General features: G+C 40.5%; 1 protein-coding gene across 2 annotated transcripts; it reads right to left on the bottom strand.

Annotated features, from left to right (window-relative positions):
* Positions 1-272: 272 nt before the first annotated feature.
* IGSF11 (immunoglobulin superfamily member 11) lies at positions 273-20,813 on the bottom strand. Of its 2 annotated transcripts, none has more exons than XM_040251267.1 (6): positions 20,614-20,813; positions 19,041-19,248; positions 15,466-15,621; positions 4,116-4,238; positions 2,936-3,002; positions 273-1,511 (listed from the first exon to the last, which is right to left on the bottom strand). In XM_040251267.1, exons 1-6 carry the CDS (start codon positions 20,800-20,802, stop codon positions 1,052-1,054), a joined length of 1,203 nt encoding a protein of 400 aa, XP_040107201.1. In that variant the 5' UTR covers positions 20,803-20,813; the 3' UTR covers positions 273-1,051. The 2 variants fall into 2 exon arrangements, with proteins under 2 accessions (XP_040107201.1, XP_040107194.1); XM_040251260.1 differs by having other exon boundaries at positions 2,936-3,086; positions 20,614-20,812.
* Positions 20,814-22,529: the final 1,716 nt, after the last annotated feature.

The raw sequence follows: 22,529 nt of genomic DNA, 5'->3' as shown, positions 1-22,529 counted from the left end.
AAACCTCGACTTGTCAAACAAGGAAAAAGTTAGCTCCCACAGTACAAAGGCCTGGGGTGCTGCCCTCATTAAGAGCGGCCAGGTGTGACAGCAAGGGAGACCGGGACGGCCCTGCTCTGACAGGCTGCCAGGAATTCCTTTCCACACGCCTGGCATGACCTAGGTCTTTTATGAAGGGCCTCCTGCCAGGTTCAAGCCACATATTCTCGATGAACATGGTGTTAACAGTAGTCTTTACCTTCCTAACCCAAAGCCTCTCACTTATTTTCTTTAAAAAAAAAAAGTTCTCTTTTTAAAAATATTTTCCCAGGAAATAAGGAACAGTAATTGTCATGGACCTATAAAAGACCCCAGAAAAACACAGACAGGCAATAATCTGTCAATATAACAGTACTCCAAATATGAAATTCATGGTCCAGGAAGAGATAAATAAATAAATATGACAGGGCTTCTCCAAGAAGTTTCTAGTTTTCACCCATTCCTTACTGACTTCTGTTGGTGTAAAAAGTTCTGATTCTATGAGACAACAGCGAGCCCTATGAAGAGCAACACTCGCCATTTATGCCCTTTGGCCCCTACAGCAGGAGGGAATGGGGAGAGGCCAGACGATGTACAGGGGTGCTCGGTGTGTTTTCTAAAGACACCTATCTTTCGAAACAATTTCATTATTTAAACTCCATGTGGCACTTTATTCTCTTGAAAAATTATTACGTTAGGCGTGAATTAAAAAAACAAGCCAGTCTGGACTGCAGATGGGTTTTCAGTGCTACTCTGCTTTTACACCTCCTTCCTTGGCTTGGCACATCTGTGAGATCCAGCTTTCTGAATGGAATCCTGAGACCGCTCGGGTGGGGGAACATGTCTTCATACCGGAACATTCCAGCTCGGTTTACAAATCTTAGTGGCCAGGTCACAGCATGGCCTCCTTCTCTGTGCTTTTTACTAGGATCATTGTCAGGAAATTGTCCCTCCCAGCGCTCTGCCACCCCACCCTCCCCCGGGAATGAGGGCCTCCTTAGCTTCTTGTCTGCACATTCCCTCCACCGGCGTCCTATACCAGGGACCCGGCCCGACTCTGGGCTGGCACCATGACAGGGACAGCGCCGATGCGCTCCAGGGTGGCTTGGCTGACGGTGTAGGAGTGTGTGTGCAGAGACGGTACAGGCGGAGGCCGGGCCTTCCTGCCTGCGGAACCGTTGCTCCTGGACGCGGCCTGCGGTGATGACCCTCTGTTGGCTGTCACTACCAGAGTCTTATGCGGGGCTGGGGCCAGATGGCTGCCATTGGCATAGATGGCTGGCACGCTGGCATTGCCCGAGTGGAGGGAAAAGGACTGGCGCGAGTCACCAAAGTGGCCGAACGACTCCGTGTTTCTGTGCGCTTTGGGGTTGCTGCTCCAGTAGCGGCTGTTGTAGGTGTTGGAAGAGGTCAGTGTGTTGTTCTCTGAGGAGGACATCTCCGTGTGAAATGCTTTGGCAGAAGAAGAACATTTGGGTGGAAGATCATCCTCTCTGAAAATGAACAAAAGTAAAGGTGTTGTCAAAACTTACCTGACGGCCACCCTACCCTTCTGCCCAGGACTCTTTCTTCTCATACTCAAGCTAACATGTCTGTGAAATTCACCCCCTCAGGACAGACCACACGCTCAGGTAAGCAAGCAACGCAAACACCAGGCCTCGGTGCTGACGTTCATTCCCTTTAAGACAATGCTTAAGAAAAATTCTCCCTCAGCGTCTCACTCTCCAAGAGAAAACAAAGTACTATCAAATCTTCCAAAGACTATGTCTTCCAATGTAGTTGAAATATATATATATATATATATATATGCGTGTGTGTGTGTATACACATAGTGCTCTAAATAGGAAAATAGTCCATGAAGAAATCCACTGAGCTAGCTGCTATAAAATAGTGAAGAAACCATCCTATGGATGTAGCAACTTCAAAAACCTACTAGGGTTGGCTTGATTTGCATTTGGGGGTATTTGAGAAATCGCTGTGGTGTGCTGGTGAGAGGTTTTCCCCATTAGTCTTACACTGGGATGAAATCTGTCCAAACCCTTAAGAATTATAAGAGCCTAAGACAAGTTCTTAAGTTAATCTAAGATGCTGACTAATTCACCTAACATTTCTTGAGTACCAGGCATTTTATTAGATGTTTCATATAAAAAAAAGACAGCACTTCTACCCAAGACAAGGGCCTAAGTCAACTTATGTGAGAATGTGGCACCTGGATTAGTCTTGGACCTGATCGGAGAATGTATTGAAGAGATGGATGAAGAGGGACCCCAAGAATGGTCCAGGAAGAGGGTGGGAGCCAGAGGGAAAGCCTCGAGGCACGAGGGAAGACAGAACAGACTGGAGCTGTGTATGTCATTTTTAATAAGGATATTGATGTGATGCCATCTAAGCCTGAGCCTGAACCCCCTTATTCCCACAATAAACCAAGGGTCACCTTTCTCTCAATATCATTTGACATTCTTTCCTTATGATGTTCACATTCTCGACTCAATTGTTTTCAACCAAGTCATATTGGTTTGTTCTGTCTGTATAGGTGGTATTCTTTCTTGTTTACGATCTCATCATTTATAAATGCCAATATTAAACACACGTTCTAAAGTAATTTTTCTACTATGGCAGCCACCTAACCCACCCACCCTGAAGCTATGGGAGGAAATGAGGAGATTCTTCACTTGTGACCTCCTCAGTGGGCACACGCTAGACTAGCCGCTGCTCCCCATCCATGATCCAGTAAATAAAGCTGAGCAGTCAATGAGAACGAGTGACGTAACTTACAAGAAACGATCATTTGGCTACTTTAAACTGTCTTGGTTAAAGTCATAAGATTAGCAAAGAAACCTTAGCTGCCAAATAGAAACAGAATAGAAACACAGACACTGGATATGCCAATGTCAGGATAAATTTCTGACACACAAACCTTATTTCATTAGGAATTTCTTCTTCCTCCTCCTCTTTATTTTTGCTTCTCCAGTAAAAGAATGCCCCTAAAATTAGTGCAATGCAAAAAATGATAATAACTGCACCAGTGCCAATGGCTCCAGCTATTAGTCCAATGCTCCTGGGCTGGGCTGCAAAATATATTTAAGGTATATTTAAAGAAAAAAAGGAGAGAGAGAGAGAGAAATAGAATATGCTCATACAACTTCATAAATAGTTAAGACTACGCAAGAATCTTCTTAAAATGCACAAAATTGCCTACAGTATGGCACCCATCTAAAATTAAATCTTGCTTAACTTTCTGTATCCCCAGTGGCTAGGACTAAAACAACAGGCTAACAAACATTTATTGAATGAATAAACAATCAGACAACTCACAGCTGCAGGAGTCACCACCATAGCAGAGCAGGAAAAAGACCATACCTGACTACTTATCTGTGTGCGTGCACGCTAAGTCGCTTCAGTTGTGTCCACCTCTCCACAATCTATGGACTGTGGCCTGCCAGACTGCTCTGTCCATGGGATTCCCCAGGCAAGAATACTGGAGTGGACTGCCATGCCCTCCTCCAGGGGATCTTGCCGACCCAAGGATTGAACCCAGGTCACCTGCACTACAGGTGGATTCTTAAGCCACCCGGGAAGCTGACTACCTGCCTAACCTGCCCACAGTGAACCCAGCAAGCAGCAGGATAATTTATAACCTCCTCTTAGATCATTCCTTTTTGCAGCTGGAATTCAAATAACCCAGGATTCTCAACTAGAGAAAAAACGTCTGCACTACTTAGGTATGACCTGGGCACCCAACATTCTAGCAGACATAAGCGATTAGAAGAAAATACAAAAAGGTCTTGCTATGACCAGAAGGTCACTCCAAATTTTTATGTCTCCAGTGCTACACAATCAGAACTGATTTGATTCTAATGATCAAATCACCTACACCTGAGGAGAAGACATTTTCACAAAGAACAAGTCTTATTGCTGAGGCTGAAAAGTACACTAATATATTTCGGTAACATTTTCAATAATGATTAAAATCGAAACAATTTCTATTTTCTCTTCAAATGACCTAAGTCCCATTAAGCGAAACTCTTCATTCCTTGGTTTAATGAAGATCTTGGCATTTCAGAACCAGAGTGGACATCAGAACTTCACATACTTACGAGAAATGACCTGGAGATCCAAAAGACAGGTGCTGGTCCCAATGGCGTTAGAAGCCACACACTGGTACAAGCCTGACGACAGGGCGCTGATGTTCCGGATGGTGACTGTTCCCTGGACCTGGTCTGTCACAAAAATAATAGTCAAGTGAGGATTTCGGAAAGAAAATCAGCAGAAAGCTATAAATCAGCAGAAGGCTATAAAAAGAAATGAACAGTAAAGAACTATCAATATCATTTTTCTGGAAAGAGTTTTTGGTTTATGAATATTAAAGACTAAATCATAAAACCTAGAGCTACAGAAAAAAAGTGAAATTAGTTGCTCAATCATGTCCAACTCTTTGCGACCCCATGGACTGTTGCCCACCAGGTTCCTCTGTCCATGGGATTCTCCAGGCAAAAATAATGGAGTGAGCTGTCAGCCTTCCTTCAGGGGATCTTCCCAATCCAGGGATAGAGCCTAGGTCTCCCACATTGCAGGCAGATTCTTTAATAGCTGAGCCACCAGGAAGAGCTACAGAGGACTGTCCAAAATAAGGGCAGTCTCACAGCCCAATCTGCAGATTAATGTGAGGTCCTAAAGGTGAGCAGCTTTCCTTGAGGAAATGTTGGCTAATGCCTGTTTTAGAGAATCTACGATCATAAATATTGAATTTTAATTCTGAAGAAATGCTGTAATACAAAAATGAAGTTAAACCTATTATACTAATATTTGCTTCATCCTTAATGAGGAAAATATTCACTCTGTGCTCCAAGGTATAGACTGTTACTCCCTTTCAATAATGATTATAACCATTCCTAAGTCCAGCTCCTCCACAAAGTAGACACCAAGACAAGCAAGAGGTTTACTGGAGGCAATGGCAGTAAAGGAAGCAGAGAGGAACCTGGAGAAAGAAGGGCGAGGCTCCGACTGCAGTGCAGGTCTGACCACCACGAAGGGGAGAGGGAAGAAAGGACGGGGCATTTCAGACTGCAGTACAATGCTGCTGAAGTTTCCACCAGGCTGCTGGGGAGTCCTGGAGACCTGTTTCAGGCGTCTCGCTCCTTGCAGGACAGCCCCGCTGAGAATGGTGGCTGGCTGGGAGCAGTCCAGGCAAAGCCTGCCTGGGTGGGAAGCAGTGGTGGATGCTGGAGGAAGCCGCTGAGGCTGTCAGCCAGTCATGCTCCCCACAGCAGATCTGAGCCAGGCATTTTCAAGGTGATCACAAGGATATTACAAAGAACTATTTCAGTGCTTCACATTCCAGTCATTTATCCACATTAGGATAGTTTATTTACTCCTTATACAAAATGTAAATGACCTGATAAAAACCAAAGTTAATAGTTATTACTATGTGCCAAGTACTGGCCAAGCTTTTATACGTTATTATCCTGATCGTTACAATCACTCTTAGAGGTATTATTATTATTAATCCCATTGAACAGATAAGGAAACTGAGGCTTCAGAAGAGTAATAAGATTACGCAACTGGGCACCAGGAATTACAGCTGGATGGAGGGCTGTCTTACCTCTTAGTTCAGGGCTTCACTGCCTCCCTTAGGCAGAACATAACCATCAGTCACCTCAGCTCCTCAAAACAGCAGCAGATCAGGAAAGGCTCCTGACAGCTCGGTTTCCGGCGCAAAGTCCACACTCCTCAGGCAACACCTGGGGCTCTCGCTACCCTGTGCTGACAACCCTGACATGAAACTAAGATTGAATTACCTAGCTCCTGCTGGCAATCTTCACAGATCAAAGGCAGAAAGTCATTTAAGAAATAGATATTTATTGAGCACCTTTCTGTGTACCAGGTAATTTCTGAGGATGGGGATACAATGATGAATGAACCAGACAAACGCAGCCCTGTACTTTAATGAGACAAGTAGGCAAGAAATCATAATAAGTGGGGTAAGTGCCATAACCAGAGGATATAGGATGCTGGGGAGCACAGAAGAGGGACATCTGATGAGGATGAGCAAATTCTCAAAGATCCCCAGACAGCAACAGCCCTCAGGGTTATCTCGCTGCATTCTAATATAATACCAAGGGTAGTGTTAACCAGGACTCTGAATCATCAAACACACTCTGAAATTAACATCAGTATACAGGCCAGGAAAAGGAGGCGTTTTTTTGTTTTGTTTTTGCTATTGCTTTTCAGTGGAAGAATGTAAATGATCCAACCCATACTATATGGATATTCTTACTAAATGGATATCTTACTCAGACATTTGAACTGTACTGTACACACCCAAGTCAATATACCTGATAGTTATTTGGTTCACACTTGTATGTTACTTCCTTTTCCTTAAGAACACACAGTACTGATGGCTACCAATGTCTGGGCCTTTCAGTGAACTCACTCAGAGAGTTGGGCCGGTCTAGAGGGAACCTGTTTTCTCCTCCTCTGTGTTCTATTTGATTTCCCAGGCTCTCACAAACATCTCTCCCAGCTGTTTCCCAGCACCCTGTATTCTCTAGTGCTGGAACTTACCCCATTTATTATAATTTCTTACCTACTTGTCTCATTAAGATAATGGACTGGCTTTTTCTTGTTTATCACAGTATCACCATCCTCAGAAATTACCCAGCACGCGGAAAGGTATGCAACAAAGAAATAAATGGGCTATCTTCGCTTGAGTGTCTACTGTGTACCACAGGCACTATACTAAGAGTTTTACATGTCTCTTTAGTTTTACAAACCATAAGTTTTATATTCTGTACTTTTCAAAGGTGACAAAGCTCAGAGAAGCTATTGAATTGGTCCAAGATCGCACAGGACCCAAGTAGCAGCACACAAAATCAGGTCTGTGTCCAAAGCTCATAATCACCATACCCTACTTGTCTTTCTAGTAAGGTACTTAACACCATAATATTCTCTGGGGTACATCTATAGGATATTTTCTAACCTTGCAATCAATGTCCCAATGCTGTTAGTCTTAAACTAAGCCATCTGTGTAAATCCATCTTCAATACATTAGCAAATGTTATCATTCAATAAAACCATAATCTTTGGACCACTAACTCCCCCCCCCCAATTCCACACACTTGTATTACTGTCTTCATAAATCCTGAAAGTCTAGAAATTTGATCAGCTCACACCAAGCCACTGATTGTGTTGACATTTCCATAGAGAGAATTAGAAAAAAATTAACAGCTGATCTAATAAGCAGCTTTCTGGCATGAGGAAAAGGTAAACTGTAAAGATTCATGCTGAAAAGTTATTTTTAAAAGGTAAAGTCACTGTTTTTCCTTTTTCCCTTTACCTCTAAAGACACCATAAGTGGAGTGATTTAAGGCAGTGTTTTTCCATGAGGTGGACACACCATGCTGGAGTTAACTTGGAACAGAATCAGGGGATGAGACAGACTCATCAATAAGACAGGAGGCAGAAGAGGGCTGTTTCTATGCAGTCAGGGCACCGCAGACATGGGGCACCTCTGCCGCCAGCCCCAGATGCTCCCCGCCACAGCGCAGGGCCCCTTCTGAAATGAGAGGGGTCAATCCCCCAGTGGGTCACTTCACTTGGCCTGCTCTGGCACAGACTAACTTGCTGAAATGAAGTTGTAGAATAAATATCCTTTTGATGTTCTTTCTTTTAAAGAATAGGGGAAGTTCAACAGGGTGAAACTACAATTTGGAAAGCAACAAACTGCATCACACTCCGCTCCATTTTAGTTCACAGCAAGTATCCCACATAATGATGCTGACCTCCACCAGAAAGCCCTACGGAATTTAGACAGAAATAAATACAAGCGCACATTTCCACTTCCATCCTTTCTCCTTAGTTCCAGAATCACCTCTCTGCTGCCTAGTCAATGGTAAACTGGCTGAGAGTGTGTGTTCTAGACTCAGGGTGGAGCCTGTTCTGTCACTGGCTAGCTAGGTGGTCATGAATGTGCCTCCTCTTCTGTAGGCTACTGTGAGGACTAGGTGAGACAATGCACAGTGCCTGGGAAGGCTTCTGTGTAGGAATTTCCTCCTGGCATGGCTTGAAAAATTTATATCTTTTTCTGATTTATGAGGAAAATCAGTCAAGAAATTGGGAAAATGCTAAATGTCTCAAAATTCCAGTAAATATTAATACTCAGGATTTGAGGTTGAGAGATCAGACTTAACAAAATCAAATTATTCAATATATGATTTATGCATTTTTAAAATGATAAGTGACCATAATAATTAACAGTGAGCCATTCTTTATAAAATTCAGAATTATTCTACATAAAAAAATAATGAATACATGGTTTATTGTTATTTGAACAATATATGACATATATTATGACATACTATATATTTTAATAATATGTAAAAAATTATTTCAATTAGATGCAACTGTTTAATAAAAAGTAATAAAAATGAGAATATTAACACAAAATAAACCTATTTAAAAATTCAAAGATAATATGACAAATACTTAATATTTAAACTCTGTCATTCTAAAAGAAAATTTAAAAACATGATACAGCATTAAGTATCCAACAGCCTTGATCTTCATTTCATGCCAAATTTTTCAGACATAGAAAATTTTACTTCCTTTTTGGGTTGATGTTGGTTGAATTAAGATGGAGATGGAAAAGGGAAACAGAAAAATTACACAGTAGAATTGTGGACTTGTCAGTTATGTCTTCTTCTTTTCAACCTATCCTGGGCCTCGGTTGTTTATAAGTTGTTAAATTTCACTGCTTCTCTATGCTTAATATGCACTTTCGTGTTATTTTAACTGTTACTGGCTATTTAAACGGTTTCTTTGCTGTTCATCTAGAGCACCAGGCACACTCCTGCCTCAGGGACTTCATTCACCCGGCTGCTCCTTCTGCCTGGAATGCTCTCCAGCCCCCATATTCACATGCCCAAGTCCTTTAACATTTTCCAATCTTTGCTAGAATATCATCTTCTCTAGGAGGCTTACCCTAAGAATCTTTTTCAAATTTCAGCTCCTCATGCCTTAGCTAATCCATTTTACATTCACCTAATTTTCCCCTAATGAATTTATCAGCTTGTAACAGTCTCTGCAATTTACTGATTTATTATGTTCAATGTCCCCCCATTAGAATTCAGGCTCTATAAGGGGAAGGATTTATGTTCATTGATGTGTCTCTAGCACCTAGAAGAGTGCTGGAAACTAGTAGGTGCCCAACAAGCATATGTTAGATTAACAAATGAATTCAGAGCAAAAATGGAAAAAATAAGTATACAAGACTATACTTGAGTGAAAAAGCTAGTGCGAAACTCAACTTTCAAAAAACTAAGATCATGGCACCCAGTCCCATCACTTCATGGCAAATAGAAGGGGAAAAAGTAGAAGCAGTGACAGCTTTTATTTTCTTGGGTTCCAAAATCAGTGCGGACGGTGGCTGCAGCCCTGAAATTAAAAGACACTTGCTCCTTGGAAAGAAAGCTATGACAAACCTAGACAGTGTATTAAAAAGCAGAGATAACACTTTGCTGACAAAGGTCCATATAGTCAAAGCTATGGTTTTTCCAGTAGTCATGTACAGATATGAGAGGTGGACCATAAAGAAGGCTGAGCACCAAAGAATTGATGCTTTTGAACTATGGTGCTGGAGAACAGTCTTGAGACTCCCCTGGACTGCAAGGAGATTAAACCAGTCAAATCTAAAGGAAATCAACCCTGAATATTCATTGGAAAGACTGAAGCTGAAGCTCCAATACTCTGGATACCTACTGAGAAGAACCAACTCATTGGAAAAGATCCTGATGCTGGGAAAGATTGAAGGCAAAAGGGGAAGCAGGTGGCAGAGGATGAGATGGTTGGATGGCATCATTGACTCAATGGACATGAATCTGAGCAAACTCCAAGAGGTAGTAAAGGACAGGGAAGCCTGGCGTGCTGCAGTCCGTGAGGTGGCAAAGAATCAGACAGGACTTAGTGATTGAACAACAACAACATACAAAGTATAAATAAAATCAAAAGCTTGGTTTAGGCAGGATTGATCAAAAACATAAAGATGAAAAGGACCAACAGAATTAGGGATGAAAGGGGGAACATAAATGCATAGAGTTTTAAAATTCATGAGGGAATAATAATAATAATGATAATATAAATGCTAATATTTATTAAGTGCTTATACATGCCAGATGTTGTGCTAAACATTTTACATGTGCTATCATTTAATCTTCATTCCACCCTGTGAGGCAGTTACTATCATTGTCTCCATTTTACACAGAAGAAGACCAAGGCTGTCACATAGCCAGCGGTTCCTGGAGCTGTGATTCCATGCCACATTCTCTTGACTCCAAAACCTGCACTCTCACATACACACTCATGTTTTCATGTAGATAATGCAACTTGATGCTGCTATGCATAAGCAGAGACAAAAGAGACATTTTCTAGAAAAATAAAGATACAGAGAATCTTATTAACCCTACATTAGAGAAACGAAATCAGTAGTCAAAGAGCTGTCAAAAAACAACAACAACACAACAGCAAGCAAAGCTTTGACAAGCAAATTCTACAAAATCATCAGATAACCTATGTTTTCTCATCCATACTGTTTCAGAGCATGGAAAAATGAGGAAGGGCTACCCAACTCAATTTATGAGGGTTTACTGGACTGCAAGGAGACCCAACCAGTCCATTCTGAAGGAGGTCAGCCCTGGGATTTCTTTGGAGGGAATGATGCTGAAGCTGAAACTCCAGTACTGTGGACACCTCATGCAAAGAGTTGACTCACTGGAAAAGACTCTGATGCCGGGAGGGATTGGGGGCAGGAGGAGAAGGGGACGACAGAGGATGAGATGGCTGGATGGCATCACTGACTCGATGGACGTGAGTCTGAGTGAACTCCGGGAGTTGGTGATGGAGAGGGAGGCCTGGCGTGCTGCGATTCATGGGGTCACAAAGAGTCGGACATGACTGAGCGACTGAACTGAACTGAACTGAACTGAACTATCTCTGACTAAAACTCAAGCAAGGATAATAGAAGACAGAAAAATATGGGCCATTCTCACTTATGATCACAGATGAGCAAGTTTTATTAAACTTGATGAAATGTTCTATTAAACAGAAGAGAAAGTTCTGTTAAAATATAAGCATACCAAATATTAGTAATTTATTTAAAAATAATGACAAATAGAATTTATTCCAGAAGAAGAGGGTGGTTTAAAGTTTGGAAATATATTAATGCAATTCACTCATTGACACTGGGGCTGTATAATTCTTTATTGTGGAGGCTGACCTGTACCTCAGAATGCTCAGCAGCATTCCTGGCCTCTACCCACTGGCTGCCAGTAGCATCTTCCTCCCAGCTGTGACAACTCAAAGTGTCTCCAGACATCGCCAAGTGAAACTGTCCCTGGATCAGAACCACTGATGCAGAGGCTGATGAACCGCCTCAATGGGACTTGGGCCAATTGTACACAGGCCTAATGGAACAAGGGCCAAACTGCTGTATTTTGCTTCAAATAATATCCATCAAATATAATTTTCACCCCTTTTAGAATTCAAAGTTTTATATGCCAAAAGGACAATACTAAATCCACTTCGTAATTCCTCTGTATGAAAACAAACTGCATCTCCAAAGGATGCTGGTTCTAAATTTATTCAGTCTTTAGCATCCACATATAAACTATATGAAAACAACTTTTTGGTAACTTTTATTGTGACATAACTTTTAGTTTATAGAAAATTGAAAGAATACTACCAGAAATTCTTGTGTATCATATATCATCTACTCAAATTTAACAACTATTTATATTTTGCCCTATTTGGTTATAATTTCCTCAGTACTTACAGAAATATCTTCCTGGACCATGTAAGAGCAAGTAGAAGACATTGTACCTTTTTACCACTAAGTACTTAGTATTTTCTAAGGACAAAGACATTACATAATCACAGTACAAGTATCAAAGTCAAGAAATTAAATATTGCTACAACAGTATTATTCAGTTTAAAATCAGATTTTGTCTGATTTGCCCAGTAACATCCTTTATAGCTGTTTCTTCCCCTGTCCAGTTTGTAATCTAGGATTCTGTATTACACTTAGTTGTTTTTACTCTTTGGTCTCTCTTTATTAACTTTGCATTTTGTACTGGGGTATAGCCAATTAACAATGTTGTGATAGTTTCTGGGGAACAGCAGAGGGACTCAGCCATACATATACATGTACCCATTCTCCCCCAAACTCCCCTCCCATCCAGGCTGCCACATAATATTGAGCAGAGCTCCCTGTGCTATACATTGGTCCTTGTTGGTTACCCATTTACATATAGCGGTGTGCACCCATCCATCCCAAACTCCCCAACTATCCCTTCCCCCATCCCCCTGGCCCCCGCCTAGCAACCATTAAGTTTGTTCTCTGACTCCTCAGTCTCTTTCAATCTAGGACAGTTTGCCTGTGTCTTCATCCCCTGCTGGATATTTCCTCGTGATTGGACTCAGGTGATGTGTTTCGACAGAAACGCTGCAGCAAGGATGCTGTGTCCTTCTCACACCATAAGACATGAGGCATACAACAGCAGTTTGTCACAACACTGGTTGTGTGGTTACAGTGGTGTCCACCAGGCCTCTCTACAATAAAGTTACTATTTACTCTTTGTGATTAGTAAGTTATTTTGTGGGAAAATACTTTGGAACTAGTAAACATGTTTCTCATCAAAGGACAGCTCCTATTTCGACACTGGGGATGATTTTCTAACTGTCATTCCTTCTACTGACATTGGTAGCCATTCTAATATAAGAAAATGCTCTCCTTTCTCCCGCATTTATTTATGTCTATCAGCAGGGGTTATGCGGTAGTTTGAGCATTCTTTGGCATTGCCTTTCTTTGGGATTGGAATGAAAACTGACCTTTTCCAGTCCTGTGGCCACTGCTGAGTTTTCCAAATTTGCTGGCATATTGAGTGCAGCACCTTCACAGCATCATCTTTCAGGATTTGAAAGAGCTCTACTGGAATTCCATCACCTCCACTGGCTTTGTTAGTAGTGATGCTTTCTAAGGCCCACTTGACTTCACATTCCAGGATGTCTGGCTCTAGATGAGTGATCACACCATCGTGATTATCCAAGTCGTGAAGATCTTTTTTGTACAGTTCATCTGTGTATGCTTGCCACCTCTTCTTAATATCTTCTGCTTCTGTTAGGTCCATACCATTTCTGTCCTTTATCGAGCCCATCTCTGCATGAAATGTTCCCTTGGTATCTCTAATTTTCTTGAAAAGATCTCTAGTCATTCCCATTCTGTTCTTTTCCTCTATTTCTTTGCATTGATCACTGAAGAAGGCTTTCTTATCTCTTCTTGCTATTCTTTGGAACTCTGCATTCAGATGCTCGTATCTTTCCTTTTCTCCTTTGCTTTTTGCCTCTCTTCTTTTCACAGCTATTTGTAAGGCTGATTCAGGGATTCTCACTGTATTCAGTGGATTACATTATTATTTCAATGTTCACACTGTCCCAGATTTGTCCTAGAAGGATCTCCTTCAAGCTAGCCCCTATACATGGTCAATTCTAATCCCCAAATATTATGCCCTGTCACTACTCAGACTTCTGGGGTGCCCTCTTCTGGAGTCAGTTACTCTTTTCTCAGGAATGCATATTGAATTTATATTAAGCAAATGTATACACATTAGTAAAATAAATCTTCTAAAAGAATTCTAAGTTATTTTGGGATTATATGCTATTTTGTCTACTGGATTAATGCAGATATTAAGAGGTAAATTTAATTAAAAATCACTCATTTAATATTTATTATTATAATAGATGAAGTTACCCAAAGTTAAGTCTGATAACCAATCCAGAGTTGGAATTACAAGACACATGCTGTCATCTTTGGCATTCATGCTCACTTTTACAGCTCAAGTACCAAAGAATATGCAAGTTGCAAAGAAGATATCAAGAAATTTGACTAATATCTATTTATTCAGAAATAAGTAGGTATGGAAGGCTCTTTCTACAGATACAAGTTACATACAACCATTTTTAAACTTTCATTTAATTCCAAACTCAGCTCAATATTTCAAAGAAATGTTATAAATCATTGAATCTTAATGCTGATACAGAGGTGTTGGAGATGATATTGTTAAATCCCTTTATTTTACAAAAAGACAACACACACACAAAAAGGATAACACAGGCCCAACGAAGTGAACTGTCATAGAAATAGTTACTGGAAAATCTAGGACTTGAATATAGTTTTCAGGATATAAAGACAAGAGCTATTCTAAACATACACTTACAACATTAAGATTAATAGATCAGTCCACACACACACACACACACACACATACACACACAAAGCTATTTAGCCTCACAGTATGGTTAAAACATCTAGCAATAAACAATCAGTAGGGAACAACAGCATTGCAGTCATCATTATTAGAATAACCCAGAAGTTATTATGGTGAAAAAAAGCTTTTTAAAATAATACTGGGATAGGTTAATTAAAAAGTGATAGGAAGATCCATTAATAATTTCTACGGGGATTCTTAAAGGAAACTGAAAAGCTCTTAAGAGGCTGGTGATCCCGGTTCTTTAATGTCCAACTTCACCATAGAACTTGGAATTTTTCTTCCCATGACAAGTATACACCATCAATATGATTCAAACTTATCAAGCATAACTAAGGTTGTTTGAGACTTCTCCATTAATTGTCAGCTTCTTAAGTTAAAATCTGTAAATATTCCCTGAGAATGCTAGAAGAGAAATGATCTGTATTAGAGGTGATGTAACACACAAGATGGCAAAATTTTATTTCCTTGAAATAGAAATTATATGTGTAATTCTAGAATTTCCCTCATTTCATAAAATTTTCCTCAGTTTTCAAGGGTGTCTCCTTTAATATCAAATCTAAGCAGCTGGATTTACATGCAGAAAGCCCTTGATGATACTCATGCCTCCTCCATCTTTACCTGTCTGCTGTGATCAACTCCTGGATCTCCCATGATCTGAGGCCTTTTGCTGCTCTCTTTCCCATCTTCCTCCTCTAATTAGACTTGAGGCTGAAAAGGATGATTAACCCTCTCATGACTATGTGGATGTTTCTCATACTAACACAGGCAATTGTTTCTTAAGTAGGAAGTAGATTCTCAGTTATAAACTTCAAGGATTATTTTACAGTTAGCAATTCAAAGAAACTACCAATTAGCTATTTTAAATCTTCACTACAAAGAAATAGAATTTCCATATATAGTTACCACTGGCTAAGATAAATTTCATAAAGTCAGCAATGAGAAGATGAAAGAAAATATTTTTATACTCTTTAAAGCTGAAAACACAAAACAATCCTGATAAATTTTCAGCAGTTACAAATACAGTGTGTTCTTTTTCAAAATCTATTAAAGTTAATTACCTTGTGAATCACCTGCGAATTGAAATTTTCCATGATAATGAATTAAATGGACAAAGCAACACCATACATACCCTGAGTGGCTGTTGGAGGTAGTTTGAGGGTATTGTCTAACTTCTCCCAAAGGTAAGTTGGTCGAGGAATGCCTTCCTCTGAGCTACAGAGCAGGATGACATCACTGCCGATATCCTGTGACCCTTGGATCTGGCAGTGTGGGGCAGAAGGGGGAACTGTAACAGGAAGAGTAAGTAACAGAGGATACATTTACCATGAGCCAGAGGATGACAGCAGAGACATCAACATTCAGCACACTGGAGCCTCAGATATCACTGCTGGGGAACACATACCAGAAGACCACCTCGTGAGCAAAGCCAGTGAACAGTGTGTACTTATTCAAAGGACTTGGTCACGAGTGCAGGGCCGACAACTTCAGCTGGCAGGGAGCAAATATGTAAAAAGGGCAACAGCTTCTGATTATATTTTCAAGATACCTTACGGTTTTCGTTTCACTGTTTTTTTCCTCCAAAGATCTGTTCTCAAATAGTTTTTTAAATCCTTCTGTCAACGTATTGCTTTTAAAAGCATTACTGAATTCACACAAGTTCACAGCGGCATTATTCACAATAGCTAAAAGGTAGAAATAACCTAAGTGTCTATAGATGAATGGATGAACAAAATATAGTATGGACATACAATGGATAAGGAAATTTTGACATAGGCTACAACATGGATGAAGCCAGAGAATATAATGTTAAGTGAAAATTTCAGTTATAAAAAGAAAAATAATGTATGACTCCACTTATATGCAGTCCCTAGGGTACTCAAATTCACAGAAAAAGAAAACAGAACAGTGATTTCCAGCAGCTGAAGGGACAGAAAAATGTCATTTAATGGGTAGAATTTTATCTTTGCAAGTTGAAGAAAGTTCTGGAGATTAGTCCAAACACCACTGAATTGCTCACTTAAAAACTGGCTAAGATGGTAAATTTTTGTTATATTTTAACCATAATTAAACTTTTTTAATTGATGAAAGAGCCCATTTGTAAATCAGATATTTCAAGGAACAGTACCCACTTACCCTGCCAGCTGCTCTTGGCTAAAACCACCTTAACATTGATCTTCACTCTAGTTAAGAACATAGTTAACTCTACTAACAAAACCAGACACACTAACTTTATACCAACTTCTGTTCTATAGTAGGGGGAGTTAGAATGAGGTTCAAGTATATCTACTACTTGATAGTAACACATGGACATTTTATTATCATTAAGAAAGATAAGGACACAAAGGATGTGAAACACAAACTTTTCCAAGAAAGAACACTAAAGGAACAAGGTGGTAGTTTATAGTAAAAAAGCAAGCAAATAAAACTATAAACTAAGCCCACGGCTTGGACTCTCATATTAGGTAATGCGTGCTGCTGCTGCTGCTAAGTCACTTCAGTCGTGTCCAACTCTGTGGGACCCCATAGACGGCAGTCCACCAGGCTCCCCTGTCCCTGGGATTCTCCAGGCAAGAACACTGGAGTGGGTTGCCATTTCCTTCTCCAACGCATGAAAGTGAGAAGTGAAAGGGAAGTCGCTCAGTCGTGTCCGACTCTTCGCGACCCCGTGGACTGCAGCCCAACAGGCTCCTCTGCCCGTAGGATTTTCCAGGCAAGAGTACTGGAGTGGGGTGCCATTGCCTTCTTCAGGGTAATGCATGCAGTAGAGTTTAAACATAAGTGGGTGGTGCACTTGTAATGCTAGTGACTTTTCAATAAATGTGTTCAACCCTGAAAAAAATGACGAATGAGTAGAAAATGAATGCTCTATACAGAGGAACCAGGAAAGAAAATGGGTGGGGGGAGAGAAAACACTGAAAGTGTATAGGTAGAAAGACTGAAAAATCTCAGGGGATCTTAACTGCTGTAATGGGATAAACCAACCTCAATTTACTGACTTACCACTGCCACTGTGACACTATGAGAGGAAACCCAAAACAATTACTTGAAGGTGGCATTAACTTTATATGAATTAAGCATTTTTTTTCCTTTAAAAATGAAAAAGTAAACAAACCTGAATCATGTGAGAAGCTCATTATCTACACTATATATGTGAATATCAAAATAATGTTAAATCCTAACAGTACTCTGTATTTAGTATACAAGAGTGTTTTAAACTCTGTGTAAGTTTAATATATTTGAGCAAATGGTAGTTTGAAGACTGTGAGAACAAGGCACGGGAGCTACAGCATTTTCTCTTCTGAAGAAGGACGACAGCAAGAACCGCCAACACCAGTATCCCCGAGTGACTCAGCTGTGGAAAGGAAAGGGGAAGTGTGAGCTAGGGAATCCCAGAGTCGACTCTGAGACCTGAGAAGGATGGAGGACAGTCCGGAGCGTCCGCCTTCTCTAAGTACTTCTGTCTCCCCAAGTGAGCTCAATGTAGCCACTTCTACCACAAATACCCATTTATGAGGCAGCACTTCATCTCAGAGGCAGCAGAACTGAGAAATAAAACATGTTTAGGATGAACTTAATTTAGCATGAGATAGTCTACCTGCATGGTATAATGGAAAGAATACTGGTTTAAGCAAAGAGATCTACATTTTAATCCGAGCTTTATTGTCATTCATGGTCTACACAACCTTGATGTTGGTGGCTGTCGGTGGTCTAGTTAATAAGTTGTGTTCATCTCTTGCAACTCCATGGACCGCCATTCTCCTCTGTTCATGGGATTCACCAAACAAGAATACTGGAGTGAGTAGCCATGTCCTTCTCCAGGGGATCTTCCCAACCCAAGGATCAAACCTGGGTCTCCTGTGTTGCAGGCAGATTCCTTACCGACTAAGCCACCAGGGAAGCCCACATAACCTTGGAAAAGGCTCCAAATCTATTTGGTCTCAGTATTAAGACTGAGTTGATCATACAATTTATCATTCAAACAATGATATTTTTGAAAGTAAAAGGAGGTATTATTAAAATTCTGCCAGAACAAGAGTTAAAGCTTAGAAGAGTCGTGGGCCTATTTAGCATCACATAAATAGGAAGTAGTGGTAAATTTCTTCTCATGTGTGCGAAGCTCCCTGCTCCCTACACATTATCAAACATTCATGATTTAATTTGCATCCAACGATGTCTTATCCTATAAAAGCTTGGGCTTCCCAGGTAGCACTAACGGTAAAGAACTCACCTGCCAGTGCAGGAGAGGCAAGAGACACGGGTTCAAGCCCTGGGTTGGGAATATCAAATGGAGGAGGGCATGGTAACCAACTCCAGTATTCTTGCCGGAAGAATCCCATGGGTAGAGGAGCCTGGTGCCACAGTCCACAGGGTCGCAGAGAGTTGGACACGACTGAAGTGACTGGTCACACACATAAAAGCTTAGGAAAAGTGAGGCTACTTTTGATGGTATTCTTACTGCCTTTCTCCACCTTCAGGAAAAGTCATTTAAGAAGTAAGCTTTTGAGAACCACCTGAAATGGAGTAATGGGTGCAGAGACTATATGAAGAAGCACAGAGAAGCAGAGTCCAGATATGGCTACAAAGAGAGAGGACAGGAAAAAGACACAGCAGTCAAAGTGTGCAGAAGAAATGGCAGAAGTAAATGTGCTTGGGAGTAAATTTGTAAGTAAAGCCACAGTACCTGCAACATGTCCCATCACTCACCTAAAACTGTGAGACCAGTGACCCCAATATTCCTGCCACCTCTATCTGGAAGGTTGTTAACCAAACACTGGTAGGTGCCTGTATCTGACAGCTGAGTGTTGTTAATGAAGATGGAGACATTGGTGGCTGGCATGGTGCCCGTAAATCCTACCCGACCATGGAACCGGGGGGCACCGTCAAACATCTGTCCACCTTGATAGAGAATGACCTGCAAAGGAAAGCACAAGAAATCATTTGGCCAATGCATCTCCTTTTAGACACATAACAGTAACTATACAGTAAAGAGCAGACTATACCAAACATTGGAAAATTTTATTTCTAATCTTAGAGTTGTCACCAACTTTTTACTACAGTACCTATCTGTAGGTATCCAGGGCTTTTAAATTCCTACATACCAAACTGGAACAACACTGTCCTTACCTAACTCATCAGAATATATAAAGTGTATTTTATGATACCTTACTATTGGTCCATAAATACTTTTTACCAGTTCAAAAAATTAATTGCAAAATAAAAAGTTAAACTAGCACTGACAGTCTCATGCTCACTAGGTCACCAAATGATAAGATCAAGTTACAGACCGAACATAAATGAATGGCAAAAAAGGGAAGAAGAGTTACAATCTATGACTGCTTTTCTTATGTCAATTTATTTATTAAAGTCAGCTATTCATGAGAGAGGACTCAGAATGAAGTTGCAAAAAGCTCTTTAGGCTGACAGTGAGGTACTTGGTTTTATCCAAGCTCTCTCTACCTGTAAATATTTGGGTGTAGTCCAGTCTTTCCTTGCCTCTATCAGTGACTCCTCAAATGATGAGGTTGAACAAAATGATCTCAGTCTAATTATGAAAGGCCCATGGACTAAAGAACGAGAAGTTACTGTTAAACACATCTATTTAAATTTCCTATCAGAAAACTTGGCTTACAAATATTTTTAGGCAGTAAAAATCCTACTGAAGCAGAAAAACTTCATAACAGAAATCAGTTAACTTTGGGAAGGAAAGGTATAGTCATGGTCACAATTCACTAATTTTCTGAGCATTATTTTCTTCGTGGGTATCGCATGTAATGGGGTCTTTTACCTATAACTGATATAGCTTATGAGGTAGCAGCTTCTATTTGAACTTCCTGGAAGATGACTAGTGTGCCTGGCTTTATTTTAAAATACTTCTGCAATTTACCAAATAAATCAAGTACTATTAATAGTATCTAAAGTTACTTCCCTAATACTATTATCCACCTATGTCAGTGCTAGCCTCTCTCTGTCAAAATATACCTTTCTTTTACTGTCTCAGTATTTCCTGTCAACAATGTCTTCTGATAAGATTCCAGATTCCTACATATTCCTCCGAAGGGTCCTCTTGACATGTGTTAACTTTTTTTTCAGTCTTTCACAAAGAGGATGGCTTCTTTTGATAGTTGGCTAATAATGTAGCAGCGGGACTTAAAACAGCACAGGCATACGGAAAGTATCACCTTATTAGAAATCCAATATGTACTCAAGACACTTTCCTACCCCCCTCTTATAAAAAGATTAACAATTTCAGTGGCAGCACAGGAGGGAACGGAAGTACCTGCTCAGGCTGGTTTGCATTGGAGAGAGGAATGACCATCCAAATGACGTTGAGGTTAATGAGGGCTGCGCTGGTGGTGAAAGTGCAGGGCAGGACTGCTGTCTGACCCCGGGCGACCTGAACACTCCCGGGGCTCTCAGAGACTTCCAGGGAAGCTGCAACACCTAGAGAAGGAGGACAGGAGGTCATACGATAGACCAAACCCCTTCAGAGGAAGTTTGTGTTTTATATTGTCAGTCACGAAGACAGACTGACATGACTGTACTTATTAAACGTCTACTGACCATTCACTAAGTCCAAGTAATAAAAACTGCTCACCCCTCCACCTCTTAGAAACTACAAATAAACAATTTTAGAGGCTACTTATTTATTTTATAAGACACTATCTTGTATTTGCCAGATCCTAATACAAACTGGGAGAGATTAACTGAAAGCATTTGAGCAAGGTTTTAATGGTGAAGAGGGATGAGACGTAGACTGAACATTTTAAAGCCTCATTGCACAATAGAACACTGTAAATTCAACAAAGTATGTCCAGGATCCATACCCTGAAAACCATACAATGCAATGAAAGAAACAAGACTAAATAAAAGGACAGATATGCAACCCTCATGAGTTGGAAGAGTCAGTATTGTTAAGACACCAATCCTATCCTAACTGGTCTACAGATAGAGAGGAAAACCAATAAAATTGAAGCAGACTTCCTGTAGATACTAATTATAAAACACATGAAAAGGCAAAGAACTAGAACAGCCAAGATAATACTGAAAAAGAACGAATTTGGAGAAGTTACACTATCTGATTTCAAAATTTGCTATAAATTGGCCATAGCATCAAGGCAGTGCAGTACTGGCATAAGAACAGAGCCCCAGACAAATGGCACAGGACTGACAGTTCTGAAATAAACCCGGTATTTATGATCAAATGCTTTCAGCAGAGGCAGAAGACAATTAAATGAGGGGAAAATAGTCTTTTCAACAAATCATACTGCAACAGTTCAATATTAATATGCAAAAAGTTTAACTCAGACCTTACCTCACCACATACACAAAAATCAATTCCAAAAATACATTATAAGCCTGAATGTAAGCATTAAAGCTATAAAACTTCTAGACATAAACATAGGAGAAAATTTTTATGGCCTTGGGTTAGTCAAAGAAGTCTTAGATGTGTCACCAGGACCATAAATTGTAAAAGAAAACAATAAACTAGGCTTCATTAAAATTTTTTTGAAGTTTGTACTTCAAAAGACTTAATTAAGAAGATAAAAAATCAAAGTATAGACTGGGAAAAAATCTGTAAATTACATACCTGATAAAGGATTTGTATATAGAATATATAAAGAACTATTACAACTCAATAAGAAGAAGACAAACAACCTAATATTAAAATGGGCAAAAATCTGAGTAAATATTTTAACAAAGGTAAAGTAAGCACATGAAAAGATGCTCAGCATTATTACTTGCTGCTGCTAAGTTGCTTCAGTTGTGTCTGACTCTGTGCGACCCCATAGACGGCTGCCTACCAGGCTCCCCCGTTCCTGGGATTCTCCAGGCAAGAACACTGGAGTGGGTTGCCATTTGCTTCTCCAATGCATGAGAGTGAAAAGTGAAAGTGAAAGTGAAGTCGTGTCAGACTCTTCGAAACCCCATGGACTGCAGCCCACCAGGCTCCTCTGTCCATGGGATTTTCCAGGCAAGAGGACTGGAGTGGGGTGCCATTGCCTTCTCCTATTACTCGCTGCTGCTGCTGCTGCTGCTAAGTCACTTCAGTCATGTCCGACTCTGTGCGATCCCATAGACAGCAGCCCAGCAGGCTCCCCCGTCCCTGGGATTCTCCAGGCAAGAACACTGGAGTGGGTTGCCATTTCCTTCTCCAATGTAAGAAAGTGAAAAGCGAAAGTGAAGTCGCTCAGT

The sequence above is a fragment of the Oryx dammah genome, unplaced genomic scaffold, assembly GCF_014754425.2.
Source record: "Oryx dammah isolate SB20612 unplaced genomic scaffold, SCBI_Odam_1.1 HiC_scaffold_2, whole genome shotgun sequence".
Lineage (NCBI taxonomy): Eukaryota > Metazoa > Chordata > Mammalia > Artiodactyla > Bovidae > Oryx > Oryx dammah.
The sequence above is the reverse complement of the archived record's forward strand: the minus strand, read 5'-3'. Positions and strand labels throughout refer to the sequence as shown.

What these genes read in the sequence shown, in the direction of transcription:
- IGSF11 (XM_040251260.1), bottom strand. Translation starts at nt 20,802, where the DNA reads ATGACCTCCTGTCCTCCTTCTCTAGGTGTTGCAGCTTCCCTGGAAGTC. An exon ending in ATGCAAACCAGCCTGAGCAG is followed by an intron (nt 19,249 to 20,613) that starts GTACTTCCGTTC and finishes TTTCCTTTGCAG; the next exon opens with GTCATTCTCTATCAAGGTGG. An exon ending in GAAATTCCTAATGAAATAAG is followed by an intron (nt 1,512 to 2,935) that starts GTTTGTGTGTCA and finishes GTTCATTTTCAG; the next exon opens with AGAGGATGATCTTCCACCCA.